Genomic DNA, 17,946 nt, shown 5'->3' with positions numbered 1-17,946 from the left:
CTTTTTTCTTTTTTATAATTTTTAATAAAAATTAATATAAAATTTTTATATGCCCCACATAAAAATATTTATTTTTTTATTTTTTATATTTTATCTAATTTATTTATTTTTGTTTAAATATTCTCTCGGTCCAATGTTACATTTACTTTTTTGTGTCTTTTTACTTAATATTAAAAATATATAATATTTTTTTTACAAATATTTTTCTATTAGTATTATAAGATAAATATTTTTGTAATTTTTTTATACGATTTTTTGATATAATAATTAATATTTAAATATCAAAAAAAAAATAAATAGAACTCTTAGAGCCGGATGAAGGTAATATAATTTTACACTTTAATTATATTTTAAATTTCATAATTTATAATTTTAAAATTTTAATTAAACTATTTAGTTATTTTAAATTTAATTTTTAATTATATTTATTATATAATAATTATTTTACTAATACACTTATTAATTAATTACTAATTATACTTTATCTAAATTATCACGTTTAAAGTAATTTTTAACACTTTAACTAAGGCACAGAGTATATATATATATTTTTTTTCCATCAAACTTCTATAAGTATTTTTGTTTTATGTACATTCAACTTATATACGTTATATTTGAAATGTTACTCCCTCCGTCCTACTTATAATGTCCATATTGCCGTTTTTGTCCTTCCCACATTTTATATCACTTTTTTTTTTGAAAAATGATTACCTATTTTAATCTTCTTTTGAATTTTTTATTTTTTATTTTTTTAAATTTTAATTAAATTAATTAGTTATTTTAATATTAATTTATAATAATTTATATTATAGATTAATTATTTTTACTGATATATCCTTAATTATCTACTAATTATACTAAAACATCCATTACGGGACGAATGTAGTATTATTTTTATTTTAATATACAAATAACGATTTTACTATTCTAAAATATTTTCAAGTAATCATCCCTTAGGCATGTTGGCAAATAAATAAAAGTATAAATTCTGAGAAATGCTTGATGATAAAAAGCATGGCCAATTGTGAACGGAAAAAGTGTGTTAACTTATACTTACTCAAAAGTGTTCGTATTATCGTAAATACAAAAATTTACTTAAAATATAATTAATAAATAATTAAAAATATATTTATTAATAAAAATAATTATAATTTAAGTTTAATTAATTAAATAGTTTAATTAAAATTATAAAAAAATCAATTATGAAATATAAAATATAATTTAAATATATAATTATTTATAAAAATAAAATAAAATAACAAATATGTGAAATGAACCGGATAATATTTCACTCATAGTTTTACTATTTTAATAGTTTTTTTAAAAAAACATATCAAATAAATCTTACAAATACATGGAGATGTGTTGACTCTATATTTTGAATGAATATATTTTTTTGTATTAAATATAAAAAAAATTGTAACGTTAATATTAAAAAATAATATTTTGTGTTAAATTATTATTTTTTCATAAATAAAAAATATATATTATATTGCATTAAAATAATATTGTCTTATAATAACATTATATAATTATATTGTACTCACTCCGTCCGGGTAAATCGTACGGGTAAAAGACTTTTTTATCCTTGTGATCATATTAGTGTAAAAAGTAGTAGCAATCGTGTAATAATAATGAAAAAATAAGAATAATTTTACAGTAATATAATTATTTATGAAAAATAAACTATCAGACTAAAAATAAACAACAGTTAGTAAATACTCCATTTATTTAAAAAACAAATATATATCTTCAACTACTAATCCAATGTTGTTATAATATAAAGAAATTTAAAAATTCGATTTTTTATCGACACGCATAACTTTACTCCAGATTATCTGCTTATTAATGTTGATAATGCATGTTGATGCGAGATTATTTTTTTTTATTATTATTATTATTTTTTTATTGGTAGTTGTAATTCAAATCAAAAGTTTTCTTATATAGCTGGTAAACTAATCAAATGGAACTGAACTTGTCACCTTTTGAATTCTGATTTTAGGTCATCTCTAATCGAACAATCCAGCGCCATTTGGCGCCAACAGACACCGGAAAAATGGCATTGCTCCATTTTTTCTTTTTTTTTTTAATTTATTTTTTATTTTTCTAATTTTTCAGAAAAATTATTTTAAATTAAAAAATAAAAAATTGTTTAAACTAATAAAAAAAATTAAATATTTAAATTAACAAAATTACTATTTCATAATTTAATAATTGAACTACGTATTTAACATAATAAATATCATTTTAACTTACAATATATTATACAAATATTATTATTTTTATATTACATAATAAATATTTTTTTCTTTTTTTTTACTACAATTCAATATAATACTAATATTAAAAAATCTATATGAAAAAAACGCCAACTTTCCGGACGGAGGGAGTATTTTAAATTGAGAGGGAGTGATTTGACGTGTCAGGCCTTGTATGCAGATGATTAGGTCTAGTACACTGTTCAACCGGAAATTTGGTTTACCCGTTACGGCGATTCCAGCGTTATAAAAGAAAAGAAAAAAAAAAAAAAAAAAATTCGAACATAACACTACTTCATTTATAAAAAATAAAAAATAAAATCACGATTAAAACAAATACACACAATAAAATGAAAATTTACTAATACTACATGTTTATTAATTTATGCAACAGATACTCCTTTGTCAAAGAAGGCAACTTCACAACGAAAATTATGATATGTAAAAAAAAAATGGAGGCTCAGATCTGAAAAAGAAGCAAGGCACAGAAGATGCAGCTCCGCCATGGCTGCAGGCACCGACAGCACAGGATCCGAATCTGATGTGCCGCCCGGGCCGCCACGCCAAGATACGGACTGCGGAACTCCCTGCCGACTAGCTCAGAAAACAAAAGAGACCGAAACGAAGACAGAAAATTTCATCACAGCCTCCTTCCCGCATCAATACCGACACTACAATTTTACGAATACCTTCCTCAAACTCAAACCAAACAAACCCTTAGTTACTCGCAGCAGCACAGAGTTGCGGCAATTGCCTGTATAAATGTATGTGTGTGCGTATGTACGTACGATAACGCTTCTGCTTAAGCTGCGCTTTAATCGAAAGGCTGTTGGCTTCTTCCCCGACGAATCATCGGCCAAGAGAATAGGAGCAACCGCCTTCGAAGAAAACCCTAATCTCGAAGCCTCATCCAATTCCACCTTTCGTTTTCTGAGCTAGCGAGAGAATGAAAACGACGGAGGCGGTATTATATAGTCCTCAGAATTCCCGTTTTACCCATATAAGGATCCGTTATTATTTTTGGGCGATGTGCTGGAGAATTAGGGGTACTATAGTCATTTTGGCCTCGGCCGACTAGCGGGTCAGTGGGACCGGATTGGATGGCCTGGATTGGATCCGGTTTTTGGTCCCGGGAGCTCGCAAGCAAGAGACGGGACCTGCGATTCTGGTAGGTACCAAATCTCAATCTTCACTTCAGAACCACAATGTCCGTAATTGTTCAAAACCCTTGGCACATTGATTACCTAATTTCGGGAATTCCTTACGTTTTCTGAAATAGTTTTTGTTCCCTAATGGGAATCTAAGTCAAGGAGGCGACGGACACTGGGTATCTGAATTTTTTTTGGCGTCGATCGGATGGAATAATTGAGGAACGGTTTTGTGACGACTGCAGCGGAACTGAGAATTTTTCTTTTTTGGTTTCTGTTGAATCTGACTGATGCGAATGCCGTCATTGGGCATGGATTGCGCTCGTTCGTCCTCGTAAATCGGGTGTTACGACAGCTCAGTTGTGATCTGTTGATTATAGGTTGTGTGGCTTTTTCTTGCTGTATATGGAGGTCTTTCATTGATTTTGAGGTTATGTACTCATGCTGTTATCTGCCTCCTTCCATCGGTGAGCAATCCTATCTGTTCATGCACTTATTTATGGTCTTTGTTTCTGTTATATATCTAGATTTTGTTAATAGGGTTGGGTGTTCATTTAAACTCGTTGCATTGTTTTGGTGTGTTTTATACTGCAGTTTCTTTGGAGCAGTTTAATGTGGTTATGGTTTTGATATGCAGATTGATAGGGTAGGGGACTGGTAAACAATATGGCTTGGTCTGAAAGGATAAGAATGAAGTCGAAAATAAAATGGGCTGCACTTGGAGGACTAGTGTTGTCATTTGCTTCCATTGCTGTGCATATGTTTCTTGCGAAGTCGAGTGCAGGACTTGTGCAGTACATGGCAGTCACGGCTTTTTCTGATGATTTAAATATCATCGACAGGTTCAGTGGAAAGGTAAAAACAAGCTATGACATGAACTTTTCATGTAATGATGATAATTTGAATGGTGGAGTACATGATGATTATACAATGTTTTATGAATGCTGCTAAAGGGTGCTGGGTATAGAAGGTTGTGGGCAAAGGTGGACACCTTGGAGCCATTGCAGCCATATGCAAACCCAAGAAGTACGCCATATCCAGGTAACGTGCATTGGGATTCTGTGCATTTTCTACTGTTATTGTGATATAGTTAGGTTTGTAAGATCGCTCATAAGTAGTTGAATGGTGTGCTTTTCTACCCAAGGTTTCCTGTTTTTAAAACTTTTGTCGATGCGTTGATGATGTATCCTTTGGTTTATGAGGTTCATAGATCTATATATAGGTGATGCTCCATAATAGGATGGAGCTTTAGATGTTGATGGTGATTTTGGTCTCAATGGTGCTTACTGCATTTTGAAATGTGTTTAATTGAGGTGTTTTAAATTGTTGACAAAGTGTTGTTAAGATAAAAAATTATCAAACTCTGATTGATACTCTAATAGCCTTGATAAAACAATTAGGAACTAACTACTTTTACTTACATAGCTAGATTTCCCTAATTTGTAATTGAGTTGAATATAGTAGATATTGCCTGAGTTTAGCTGTTCCTCTGATGATTGGAAAAATTATTTAACTTTGTTCATATTGGAATATTTGTTGATATATCCATGATGACCCAAGTTGTAATATCATCTGAGGATTTTCGTCTTCTCAAGCTATAGTTTGTTGATGTGGAGTTGATTCATTAAGTAATGATCTCTTTCTGTGATGTGCACGTCTGTGAATATCACCAATTCACCATTCACCACCCTGACAATGATGAGATCCTTCTTTTCAGTTCCAAATGAACGGAACAATGGGTTCATTTATGCAAAGATTCATGGCGGCTTTGAGAAGATCAGAACCTCGGTACACTCATCTATCTTTTTCTAAAATATGTTCTCTCTCACAATATTTATAACAAGCTTTAAATTTGATAGATCCCTGACCTGGTTGCTGTGGCAAGGCTTCTAAATGCTACCCTTGTTATACCCGAGATTGTTGACAGCACTCAGTCCAAAGGCATAAGGTTTTTGTACCTTCTGTGAGAAAAGCAATGTAAAACTTAAACCACTATTTGGATTTTTCATCGTGATTATATTGAATGAATTGCAGTTCCAGGTTTAGGAGTTTTTCTTATCTATATGATGAGAAACAATTTATGGCAGCTCTAGCAAGTGATGTGATTATTGTAAGGAACCTGCCACCAAATCTGCTTGAGGGAAGAAAAAAGAAATTATATCCTGTTTTCAAACCCAAAAGTTCTTCATCTACCAAATTTTATTTGCAAGAAGTTCTTCCAAAACTGAAGAATGCAAAGGTCATCGGCTTAGTTGTTGCTGATGGAGGGTGCTTGCAGGTATATAAATACGCTTGGTTTTTAACATTAACTTCTTTAATGTGAGATGTTAAAGTACCCAATTTTTCATGAATGATCTACATCAGCTTCTGAATGGTTTGTGCAACTCATTGAGTTTCCAATCTTCAATGCTTGAAAGTAACATCTATTGAGTATTTTGTCAGCTAATTTGGCTGCCTCCTTTTATTTTCTTTATTTTCAGTCAACCCTTCCCTCAACTTTGGTTGAGTACCAGCGGCTAAGGTGCCGAGTTGCATTTCATGCTCTACATTTCCGTGCAGAAATCATTGAACTTGGTCATCGAATAATAGAAAGGCAAGTGATCTAAATGATTTCGGGCATTAATTTTCATAGACATTGATTGGGACATGAGTAGCATTTTGTAGAGCTGGATCATATTTTTCTGTTTAATCTTCATTTAACTTGTCCCAGGTTTTCAGACAAAGATTTATCCAAAACATGAAAGCACCTCAGTATTTATCTGTCTTTGCATGTAGATTAGGTGATGCTCTTACAATTTATTGTCTATTCTATAGGTTGCGTGGCCCTGGTCACCCATATCTTGCTTATAATCCAGGATTAAAAAGAGACACTCTTGCATATCATGGATGTGCAGAACTTTTTCAGGTTTGCTTCTGAACTCATGTTCCCATCCACCGGCCATACTTTGGCCTGGAAAGGTCTCACTGGAGCATGATTTTCACATCACACATTTAAGTTGTTCGTTTATTCAACTGGGAATCGTGTTTTGTACAGATATTTATATCTTCTTTTAGGATTAAGTGGAGCATACCGTCGTTTCATTGAAATTCTCAACTTGTATCGATTAACCTCGTAGCTTTTAGTTATCATGTTAGTTTCCATATCTGTTATATTTGCCTCTATAAATCCCTCAATATTCTTAGTGGGTAAAATTTCAAATGATTGTACAGATGAATCATGAACTTTAAACTTGTCTAGTTCATATAATTGTCAAATTGTGCACTCTAAGCAATTATTTTGCGGAAAAATTACCTGGCATGTGCAACTAGTTCTTATTCGTCATTTATTGCTCACATTCTTAAATCGAGCTAAGGCATAGGTATAGTTGTTGGCAACTCGCTTACCCTTACACCTTACTCCTGCTTGGCATCTGGATCTCCTTCCATTGTTTATTTATATAATGCAGATTTAACCTACAAAGTACAGTAGTGAGTCAGTTTGACTTCTACTGTTGTATGCTAATCCCTTGAAATTAATTAATTTGTATAGGATTTACACACAGAACTCATACAATACCGTCGAGGTCAGATGATCAAACAGGGAATAGTAAAAGATGAACTAAGTGTAGATTCGTATACCCGAAAAAGGAATGGATCATGCCCTCTGATGCCAGAAGAGGTATCTTCAATTCTTATGCTCTCTTTCGGAACTCCTTTTTGCTCAGGTTTGCTTCAGTTTGTCATTTGTAAGTTATAGTTTGGAGTCATGAGCCGTTTATTCTATCATCTCAGCTTTATTGCTTTGTGTATGGAAGTCCATTTATGTCTCTTTTCCCGGGGAAGTTGAGCATTAAGTTGAAACAGCAGTTGTCGGTGTGAAAATGGCCGTGAATATTGAGTTAATACTTGTGACTCCATTGCTTCTGCTTTACACATATCCTGAATTGACGCAATACCACTTTTATTGCGTGTCTAAACATTGTAGGTTGGAATTCTCCTTCGAGCATTGGGTTTCCCTGCAAGAACAAGAATATATGTCGCGGGTTCTGAAACCTTTGGTGGCCAAAGAATTCTGATCCCTTTCCGAGCAATGTACCCTAACTCAGTGGATCGAACTTCTTTATGCAGTAAAGATGAACTGGTCAATATCATCGGTCCGGAAACCACTCTTCCCATTGATGCATTTAAATTCCCACCTCCAAAGAGTGAAAAGCAACAGAAGGAAGAATGGGACAAGGCCGGCCCTCGTCCTAGGCCACTTCCTCCACCTCCTGACCGACCTATTTATCAACACGAGAAAGAAGGTTGGTATGCATGGATTGGTGAAAAGGATTCCGAACCAGATCCTTCACCAATCGAATTCAGGGAACACGCACACCGTATGCTATGGGATGCTGTTGACTATATCGTTTCTTTGGAAGCTGATGCATTCTTTCCCGGATTCGACAATGATGGTAGTGGATGGCCCGATTTTTCCAGCTTAGTAATGGGACATCGGTTGTACAAAGTTGCCTCGAGTAGAACATATCGCCCCGACAGGTGAATTGCTGCAAACTGAAACTCCGAATATTGAATTTCGCTTCTTTCACTATGTGTTTTTTTTTTTTTTTTTTTTTTCGTTCCCTGATAATTTCTCTGCGCTATGATCCACAGGAAATATCTTGTCGAACTGTTCAATACTACGCGAGAACATCTCTACCATCCTCCCCGCAACTGGACTCTCGCAATTCGAGAACATCTCAACAAGAGCATGGCGGAAGCTGGAATCGTGCAAGAGCTTCAACACTCAAAGACAAAGTCATTTCTTTCCCACCCCCTGCCGGAATGTTCCTGTACTCTGAAAATGCCCGATTCCATCAAGAAAGGCAGCAATCTGGAAGCTCTCTACCGGAAACAAGACAAATGCCCGCCCTCTTTTGAACAAAGCCTCAAATCTATCGCCAAATCTCAAGACACCACTGCTACAGAAGATACTGAAACTCAAGAAGACGAAAGTGATGCAGAACTAATAGAATCAGACGAAAACAGTCAGGTCGACGTTCCTTCTGGAGAGCAGGACGACGAAATGGACCCTGACGATTAGCATCACTGTACAGACAGAGACTCAGCAGCAGACAGACTATCTCAGGTTCAGAATTCACATGTACATCGAATCTTTCCTTTGGCTTTATAATCTCGTCTCGTTTGTCAGTTTTGCAGCGCGCCCGACTCTTTCCAACAGGTGCGCTGCAGTTTTTGTAGGCTTGGTTTACCGGAATCAATCATATACTGTTTCTTCAGCCGAGCACTCGGCTCTCTTACAGCAAGGATAATTATAAAGGCGGCTTCTTTCGCGGTGACTGCTTCGATCCAGTTATACTTCAGTTTAGCCAAATTTTCCTATAGCAATTTTTTCATCCCTTCCGTTGAAACAAACAGGAATTGTGAATGCACATATATATATTTTTCTGTTACATTTTGTTGATTTTTTTTGAGCTTCATTAGTGCCATTTTTGCTTAATTAAGGTTTTGTCTATTTCAGTTGCAGAGTATATATTTGAAGGTCTAGTTGAGACAAGCTCGAATGGATATTTTCAATTTTATTATACAAATTTATAATATTAATGGTATGCAGAAAAAAAATAAAAAAATGTAACACTGTTTTCAAATTTAAAACGAAATAGAAAGTGATTAAAGACGGTCTTTAAAATATTTAACTTTTAATTTTTTAAAAAATTCTTATCTAAAAAAAGTATATGAATAAATAGGAAGGGTGGTTTCGCCCAATTAATTTTATCATATGGAATTAATATTATAAAAAAATATATTATATATATTCTTATAAAATAAGTATATATATTTATAAAAATTAATAATTTAATATAAAATATTTATAATATTACTTAAACACTTCTAAATACTAATATTAAGAAAAAATTTAAATTAAAAAGACAAAACAAACACGATATATACTTTTTACTGTAATTTGTTTGGAGGATTGGATTTTAAATTCAGTATTCATCTCAATTTTTTTTTTTTTAAAAACGTCACATCAAACAACTATTTTTTATTTTTTATATTATACTAAAAATCAATTTTATATTCAAAACATCACGTCAACACCTATTTATATCACATCATACATCATAGAACTATTCAAATTCAAAATTTTTACTATTCAAATCCCAACTCAAAATCAAAACCTCAAACAAACACACCCTAAAAGTATTTAAGTGTGTGTTTACTTGTGAAACTTTTGATTTTACTATTTCAATAATTTATTTCTTCTAAAATATCAAATCAAATACCAATTATTCATTTATTATATCTTAAATTTAATTTTACATTCAAAATATCACATCAATATGTATTTCAATTCAAAATTTTATTATTCAAAATTAAAACTCAAAATCAAACGTTTTGCTTACTCAATACACTTTCACTCATTTAATGCTATTATTTTTTCAAAAAAAATCACTCCAAATACACTTATTCTCTCACAAAACATCGAATTAAATACTAAATTTTTACGTGTTCCAAACTTTCAAATTTCCAAAATTTTCCAAAACCTCCTATCTAAACAAACCCAAAAATCTCACAAATAAACACAAAACCTGTACATAATTTTCATTAATGACCAGATTTATATCTCATACTTATTTACTATTGTAATTCAAAATTTACATTAGTAATCCCTATAAAAACCAAAACTGTTAAAAGTACTATTGGGAGTATACTTTTATTATGCAAAATAATGAATAAAAGTAAATTAGGAAATTAATACTTGCCCCTCTTCGTCAACCCCAATCTAGGGTTTTTTTTTTGCAACAAATTTTCCGCTCGGTTTCTTCAAATCCCCAAAGGCTAATTAAATCAATTCGCCGAATAATCTGCTCAATTAATGGTGGAAGGGGGTAGGTGTGGCGGACCCGACGCCGCGGTGGCGGCGGAGGCAGATTCCGGGTCGAAGCCCGCGTCGTCGTTCGAACGTACTGGCGACCGCATGCGGTTAACGGTGGAACTGCGGCCTGACGAGACGACTATTGTTTCGTGGAAGAAGCTCGTGAAGGAAGCCACTTCGAGGAAGGCTAATGTGCCTGACCCATCAGCTTCTTTGCCCAATTTGGAAGTCAATCAACTGCCCGTTTCTCAGCCTCTGCCTTCGCCTCCCGTCGTTGCGACTTCGAAGCAACCGGCAGAGAATGGTCCGAAGAGTTCCGAAGCGCAGCCCGGGTCAAACCGTTTGGCTAGCGTGATTGAGAAAATCGAGAGATTGTATGCGGTATGTTTGTGTTGGGTGCAGTGAGTTTACTGTCAATTTATCGATTTCGTTTTATATTCGTAAGTTCGTGTATGCATCTGTTTAATGATTCTGCTTTTACGAGTATCCAATTGGTCCTGTCCTCGAGTTGGATTTGCAGCAGCATTAATAAAGTCTGTGTACTATGATAATCCTTATTTTCAATCTTGTTTCGGGATATTATGTGGTGCAATATGAGCGATGAGATGACAAGATTGTCAGTTTCACTCCATTATCACTGTTGTCAATGTTGGTTTGATATGTATTGTCATTTATCATGTTGTGGGTTAGTGGATTAGTTAGTGATCACACCTACCCACTTGACAAAATTTTATTAAGCACATAGAAGGGTTTCAAAGACAAATTACTTGCAGATTCGGAATTGGTAGCTGCAGGGTTTAAGAGTTTTGTTTATGTTACTGTGTTGCATTTCAGGGCAATGGAAGCAGCGATGATGAAGATGTTGTTTTAGATGATGTGCCGGATGATGATGAGTACGACACGGAGGATTCGTTCATTGATGATGCTGAGTTGGTGGGCTACACTTTGAGTGCTGCATTGCCTTGTGTCACTTTATTCTTTGTGTTTGTATCTATATATTCATTAGTAGCTATTGAATGATTTTTGACATCTGTGCAGGATGATTATTTCAAGATCGATAAATCAACTTTAAAACATGATGGATTTTTTGTGAATCGCGGAAAGCTGGAGCGTATGTAAGTTCTCTTAATCTAGACCCTATGCTTTTGAATGCTAACTTTCTCCTCTACAAATATGCATCATTATGCTCTCATCCAGTTGCTTTATTTTAGTTTGCCATCAATATCAGTTGTAGAAAATTGACATGGCACTCTTTTATGTTGCTTTTAATCTATTCATACCTGGATGCTTCCTTGAAGTCAATTCTTCACCAATTTTCTTACGTAGTTATTGTACGGAAATGTGAGGTGAAGGCTACTCATTATGCTTTATATTTTTCCTATTTTGCAGCATCTCATGTGATTAGATGAGGTTATGTTGATAATAGATTCAGAGGAAAATGCTATTGATTCCTTATTCTATTTGGATGTGTATTCTATATCACAAGCACTGACAGAAATGTTATACTCTAATACAGTATCAGATGAAAGAATTTGGAACTGCTAACATGCACAGGGGGTGGATCAACCTAAAGAAACAATATGGACTTTTAGAATGTAGAATTACACTGTGTAGCATATATATTATTACTCAATTGGTGCCGAAGAGGAAATTCTTTTGAGTTGTCTCAGCTAACTAGAAACAATGTTTTCACTGTCTCAGGATGTGTTGATTTCATTTTTCTTTATCAGTTAATTTGTTGTTATGTCTGGACAAGGACTGACAAAGACTTCTTGTATAGCGAACCTACCATGTCGACCGACCAGCTACCTAAGAAAAGGAGACGTAAAGATGGAATGGGAGGCCAAGGTGGTGAGGATGGGCATCGCTCAAATAAACTTATGAAAACGGGGAATAAAAGTAGAAAAGCACCATCTTTAATTGAAAGAAACTCAAAAAGTCAGTTGCCTAGTGTGGCTGCATCTAGCGTACACAGTGCCAATCTGCTGTCTGAGAATTATTTAGCAAATGCTGCTGAGGTTTCAGGAAAGAAGAAAACCACAGATACCCAAATTGCTTCTGTTTCTGTAGAACTACCAAATTCTGATGCCATCATGCATGGTAAGGGTGATGACCATCAGAGAAATAAAGTTCTTTCATTGCTGAACCATAACAATAAACAGAAAGAGAGTAGCGAACTTCGAGAGTCTTCAGCTCAGAGGTCAAATGATAGAAACTTACATGGAACCAAATCTCAATCTGGAAAGCAACGAAATAATGCTGATGAGCAGGATCAATCTGTTCAAGGCAAAACAAAAGTTGAACATGCTGGCAGATATGACCTCCATGTGCCTGCTATGAGGGACTCCCAAACTCAGGTATTTTTATTTCATGTTTTTTTTTTTTTTTTTTGTGGTCCTTTGTGACTGTTAGTTGTGTTCTTGGTTACTTTCTTCTACTAGATATTGTGATAATCATGCTTGAGCATAATTTTCATGTATTCTTGTAGCCAGTATTCCTTGAATTGTCACATTGTTGCATAGGCTTCTTTAAACTCTATTCTAAAATATATGTGTTCTCAACCAAACTTGTAATATGTTAGGTTGTTGAGTTATTTATTTGCTTCAGTTTGTGTAATTCATATATTTTGAAGAGTAATGTGCTTTTGTCATCTAGAGACATGGTGAAATGAAGTAGGTTTGAGCACTCTAATCTTCAATGCAGGTTTTCCGGAATTATAATATGATTTGTTATCTTTATTATTTTTATTTTTTGAAATGATTGATGGTGGAGGATACAATGAGGTATAGGTGTTTTGCTAGTAGCATGCTTTTACCTACACAAAGGTTTGTAACTCATCTGCATGCATGTTTTCCAACCTGGTTTATATAAATGTCTGTCATCAGCGGAGTGACTCTTCAATTTGCTCTTAGTATATGTTCTTATTATTTATAATTATTATTGCGCTCTTGCCTTGCATTTTTTCATTGCTATCTACTTGAAGTTATTCTGTGCAGAGTCCTCATCTCTCCAGTGTATTTTCTTTTTCTTTCAGAAGATTATGCCTGTGGTAAGAAAAGAAGGATCTAACGTGAGATCAAGAATTACAATGCTAGAGAAGGCCATTAGAGACTTGGAGAAGATAGTTGCAGAATGTACTGCACTATTCCTGTTATGATTTTCATCTTGTTTCTCCTTTTTCCATGACTTGTCTTTGATTGTTTAAAGTTCTCATGTGTTGCAAAACCAACAGCAAGGCCACCATCAACAGAGGTTCAGGAGAATGATAATTCTTCTCAGGGTGTCAAAAGGAGATTGCCAGCAGATATAAAACAGAAACTAGCTAAAGTTGCTAGACTAGCGGTACTTAAGATCTTATAAATGTTTTTAGTTTGTTGTCATAACCAGTAATGCAGTCCTATGGGCTTTTCAGAAGTTGATATCTTGTCTGTTTGGAATGATGCAGCACGACAGTTATGGAAAAGTATCAAAGGATGTGATCAATCGTCTGATGAGCATTGTTGGCCACTTGATGCAACTTAGGACACTGAAGGTATCTTTTCATTCAGATCAGGAACTGGCATGTGTGGATTTTGACTATTTTGTTTTTCTTAACCTTTTAAATGTTCTACCAATGCTCTCTCCTTTCTTGTTTAACATATCTTTTGATTATGGCTTTTGATGTTTTGTTGTCAATACAGCTTAACTATAACCTGCAATAAAGTTTATGACCCTATCACAACTAATCAATTGTGGTTTTATCAGAGAAATCTTAAAGTCATGGCCAATTTGGGAATGTCAGCTAAACAAGCAAAGGACGACCAACTACATAAGATTAAACAAGAAGTTGCTGAGATGGTCAGGCATCGGATCTCGTATGTTGACTCTAAAGTATGGGTTTTTATCTTTGAACTATTTCATTTACAATGTTGTTACCGGTTCCCTACTCATGTCATGACAGAGAAGAAGAGAAACAGTTTCCACATAAAGTGACCTTATCAGTTCACTCTTTACATAATTAATTTATCCCTTTTTGGCTTTCTCTTGTCTCCCACAACCAATTGAGATGTGTGATTTAAGAGGATCAACTTGTTACCTGATTAGCAAAACCGTTCATTGCAGGTGGAGGAACAAAATACTAATTCAGATGATTTCCAAGAAGCTAGTCCAGAAGATAAAGAAATTTTGAAACGAAAACGCAGAATGGATGATGCATTGGAAAATAAGATCTGTGACTTGTATGACCTTTATGTCGAGGTAGTACATTGGATTTTCCTATTTTCACTGTGAAGTTTTCCCATCAGATGGGATATTATTCTGATATACCTTACTTCCTATATAATTTACATTCCAGAGGCTTGAAGAGCATTCCGGCCCTCCAGTTAAAAGGCTCTATGAAGAGGTAATTTGCACATGATTAGTGTTCCTTATTTATTACTAATGGACACAAATCTACTGAGTAATAGTGTTTTATTGAACTGGATACCCGTACACAATGCATGCTCTCTTATCTTAACTAAGGCGCACACATGTATATATACAAATGTAATTGAAGCTTTCATTAAAATGATTTAATAAGATATAGCTATGTACATCGTATTATTAAAATCGGTAGAGAATTAGAAACAAGGAATCACATTCTCCACTGTCCTTGAAGTCAATATCTCCGAAAAATTCTCAATCTTTCCTAATCCAGCTTGCAGCACTGTGGCCTACTGGAGTCATGGATGTCGAAGGAATAAAACGTGCAATATATAAAGGGAAATTTAGGAGGAAGGCAATATCTACCCGGCGGAAGGTATTTTGTTTGTTTATCTTAGTTGCATTCTACTTTTATATGTTTTTTAATTTCAAAGAGAAACTGAAGGCCTTTACTTAATGTTATCTAAGATAAGGAGGGATGAATCCGGTAAGGGGCTCTGCCCTCTCTGAATGTCGATATATGACTGAAAACCATGGCAATGTTTTTGGTGTCTACAACACTATTATGCTTCCATTTTTTTTTTTTAATGTGCGGTATGGTGGCATCTCAAACTTGAAAGATCAAAAGCATATAATATATCTGTAAAGCCTTTTCAATTGCTGCTGTCATTATGAATATGTCAATGTTGTGAATTCACTGCCTATCTTTCCCTAGCCATTTTCCTTCGTAATCATACTTGCTAAAAGATGGAAACTAACAAACCTATGTTTATAAATTTGAAAACTAGTACCTTACCTTCCAGTTTAACAGTGAATTAACTTTGGCATGCTGTGGAATCATGCTGTTTACTCTTTTACCTTAAATCGCGATTTAGAATTGTAGATTCTTGCTTGACGAATTCGAAGTGTTAATTTATTTATTTATTTTTTTTCAGTATCTCTATGAATTCATATTGCCTCTTTACTTCACACGATCACTTTCTTTTCCCTTTTCCCTTTTAGGATCAAGAGAAGAACAAGAAGAAGCTTTTGGCATCTTCAAAACCCGCGAATAGTGTCCAAGGGGAAGCTATTAATCTTAATCAGTCCTCGCATACTCTTGAAAAAATATCACTGAGTGACAACACATCTCGCAATCCAGCTTCGACTGCTGCTGCTGCTCGTCTCCTCACTCCTACAGGCGACTCAAGCGCAGACAAGCAGAAACAAGAAAGAGTTAGAAGTAGCTCCAACTGCAATCCCTCCGATGCCGAATCAATGGCCAAGAAGAAAGTGAAAAGGAAGCCGAACCCGGAAAAGTTAGAAGCCGAGCCCTGTATGGACAAACCGACGGCTTCACAGTCGGAGGAAAAGCAGAAGAACCATAAGAAACATGCCCCTGCTCCAGCAGCTAAACCAAATCTTAAGCCCAACACCTCCGAAGACCCGAGCTGAACTCGGCGGCTCGATCAGGTTCGAAACTACACATTTTTTTTTTTACAATACAAGTGCAGATCGTCGGGATTATCTCTCCCCTGATCCGAACCTATTGTTGAAGATTAGTAAATTTTTGTAATTATTTTCCCTACCATTAAAGCCTGAAGAAGATCTCTCTAATGCTGAACTGTTTAACAGGGGAGGCAGACATAGAGCGAGTAGTTGTACCTTTTGTTTTACTTGATGTACATTGCAATTTCAGATATTTCAACGTGGGTTTTTGGGGTGGGGTAGGATGGGTTCGTCTGTGTATGTTTTTATCTTTTGAATATTGAACTTGGGTTGGGATTTGAGTATGAATTTATTTTCAAAATATTATAAATAAAATGAATTTATGATTTTTTAAATTAAATTTATTTTGGATTTGAATATTGAGTTAAGAATTTTTCTAACATAAAATGAATGTGAAAAAAGGTTGTCGACGTGGTAGCTGTTAATTGGCGAAGGCTTGGGCCGACAGGCGGCCACGTTTACCTCTTTCACAATTTTTATAATATTATTCTGTTTATATATAATATATATATTCAGTTAAGTGGTTTGGTCAAATATTTTTATAATGGCTGTTAAGGTTAAGTAATTTTGACGTTTTCTAATCAACTTTTACCTTCAGTTATGATAATAATAAAGAAAAACAAGCATTTCTATTTACTCGAGTCAAATGTTTGGAGTAAATATTGTAGATCAGGTGTAATGAATTAATAAATCCTCGTTTCGTTCTAACTAAAATATTTTTTACTACTATTTTTTGTCTCATTAAAAAATATTATTTTTAATATAGTAAAATAATTATATATTATTACTAAAATATATATATATTTTTTAATTTTTTTATATACCGTACCAAGGATGAAAATCAATGATAAAATTATGTTATACACTCGTACTAAATGCTATATTTCTTAATCTACTATAAAATTTTTTTTTTAAAAAAAAAAAATTAAGTTAGACTATTATTTCTTAATTTAATACCAAAAAATCAAAAAGGTATATTGAAGTTGAAGGGACTGAGTAATAAGGATTTCTATACATATATTTTTAAAAGTTTAATATTTCTTAAGTCCCGTCAAATTTAATTTAATTTTTTAGTTCATCTGTTAATTTACCTTATTACTAATTTTACCAACATATATTTTAACAACACGGTGTATCATTTCGCGTAGCATAATATATTATTGGTAAATATATGTATATAGTACACACAAATATAAAACTTCATGATATGCTTCTATAGGATACAATATATAACAAATTGTTCTTTACTTCCACTGTATGCTAATTTAACTTAATCAGCACTTCGACTACATAATTATGTTACATACAGCTTTTATTATCTTTAAAATCTAAAAACTTTAAAATTAAATATATATATATATATTTAAACTGAGCCTAAGTAAACTTGGAAATTGATTGATTGATTAATTAATTAATTTTGATGGACTCTTTAAATTAGCTGAACAACACAGCCTAACGTGTGTCTGGGCATATTTGATAGTATTTGTCTTTGTAATAATTAAATTTGGTTAGTAATTTATTCTAAATATATAAGTTTTATTTAAATATAAATATAAATATATAGAGAGAAGTTGAAAAAGAAAGAAATGTCGGGTTGAGAGTAACAGCACTGAGTCAGCATACATGTGCGTTTAAGTTAAAATAAAATTTCTTGATATTAAAGGAATTGACAAATAAATAAACTCTACTTATTATTTATTAGGATGTTGGATGCATGAATGAATAGTATTAACCAACCATCCAACATTCATGTGCATAATATTACTTTTTTAAAAAAAATTAAAAAAAAATA

The 17,946-nt window shown here is 33.5% G+C and overlaps 2 protein-coding genes across 3 annotated transcripts; both read left to right on the top strand.

Annotated features, from left to right (window-relative positions):
- The first annotated feature begins 2,564 nt into the window (after positions 1 to 2,564).
- Positions 2,565 to 8,868, top strand: LOC127257152 (protein EMBRYO SAC DEVELOPMENT ARREST 30). Its single transcript, XM_051283497.1, has 12 exons — positions 2,565 to 3,426; positions 3,538 to 3,873; positions 4,044 to 4,261; positions 4,360 to 4,447; positions 5,124 to 5,194; positions 5,266 to 5,354; positions 5,441 to 5,684; positions 5,887 to 5,999; positions 6,221 to 6,311; positions 6,936 to 7,064; positions 7,371 to 7,924; positions 8,039 to 8,868. Exons 3-12 carry the CDS (start codon positions 4,073 to 4,075, stop codon positions 8,466 to 8,468), a joined length of 1,998 nt encoding a protein of 665 aa, XP_051139454.1. The 5' UTR covers positions 2,565 to 3,426; positions 3,538 to 3,873; positions 4,044 to 4,072; the 3' UTR covers positions 8,469 to 8,868.
- A 1,279-nt stretch (positions 8,869 to 10,147) lies between these two features.
- Positions 10,148 to 16,432, top strand: LOC127257361 (ubinuclein-2-like). 2 transcript variants are annotated; one of them, XM_051283746.1, is made up of 12 exons: positions 10,148 to 10,646; positions 11,100 to 11,198; positions 11,304 to 11,380; positions 12,046 to 12,622; positions 13,303 to 13,399; positions 13,498 to 13,607; positions 13,711 to 13,797; positions 14,010 to 14,135; positions 14,367 to 14,501; positions 14,599 to 14,646; positions 14,941 to 15,042; positions 15,669 to 16,432. In XM_051283746.1, exons 1-12 carry the CDS (start codon positions 10,266 to 10,268, stop codon positions 16,098 to 16,100), a joined length of 2,271 nt encoding a protein of 756 aa, XP_051139703.1. In that variant the 5' UTR covers positions 10,148 to 10,265; the 3' UTR covers positions 16,101 to 16,432. The 2 variants fall into 2 exon arrangements, with proteins under 2 accessions (XP_051139703.1, XP_051139702.1); XM_051283745.1 differs by having other exon boundaries at positions 10,149 to 10,646; positions 13,300 to 13,399.
- The last annotated feature ends 1,514 nt before the right edge of the window (positions 16,433 to 17,946 follow it).

Source organism: Andrographis paniculata, unplaced genomic scaffold, assembly GCF_009805555.1.
Source record: "Andrographis paniculata isolate CXL003 unplaced genomic scaffold, ASM980555v1 Contig57END, whole genome shotgun sequence".
Taxonomy (NCBI): Eukaryota; Viridiplantae; Streptophyta; class Magnoliopsida; order Lamiales; family Acanthaceae; genus Andrographis; species Andrographis paniculata.
Note: the sequence above shows the minus strand (reverse complement) of the source record. Positions and strands in the feature narration are given on the sequence as shown.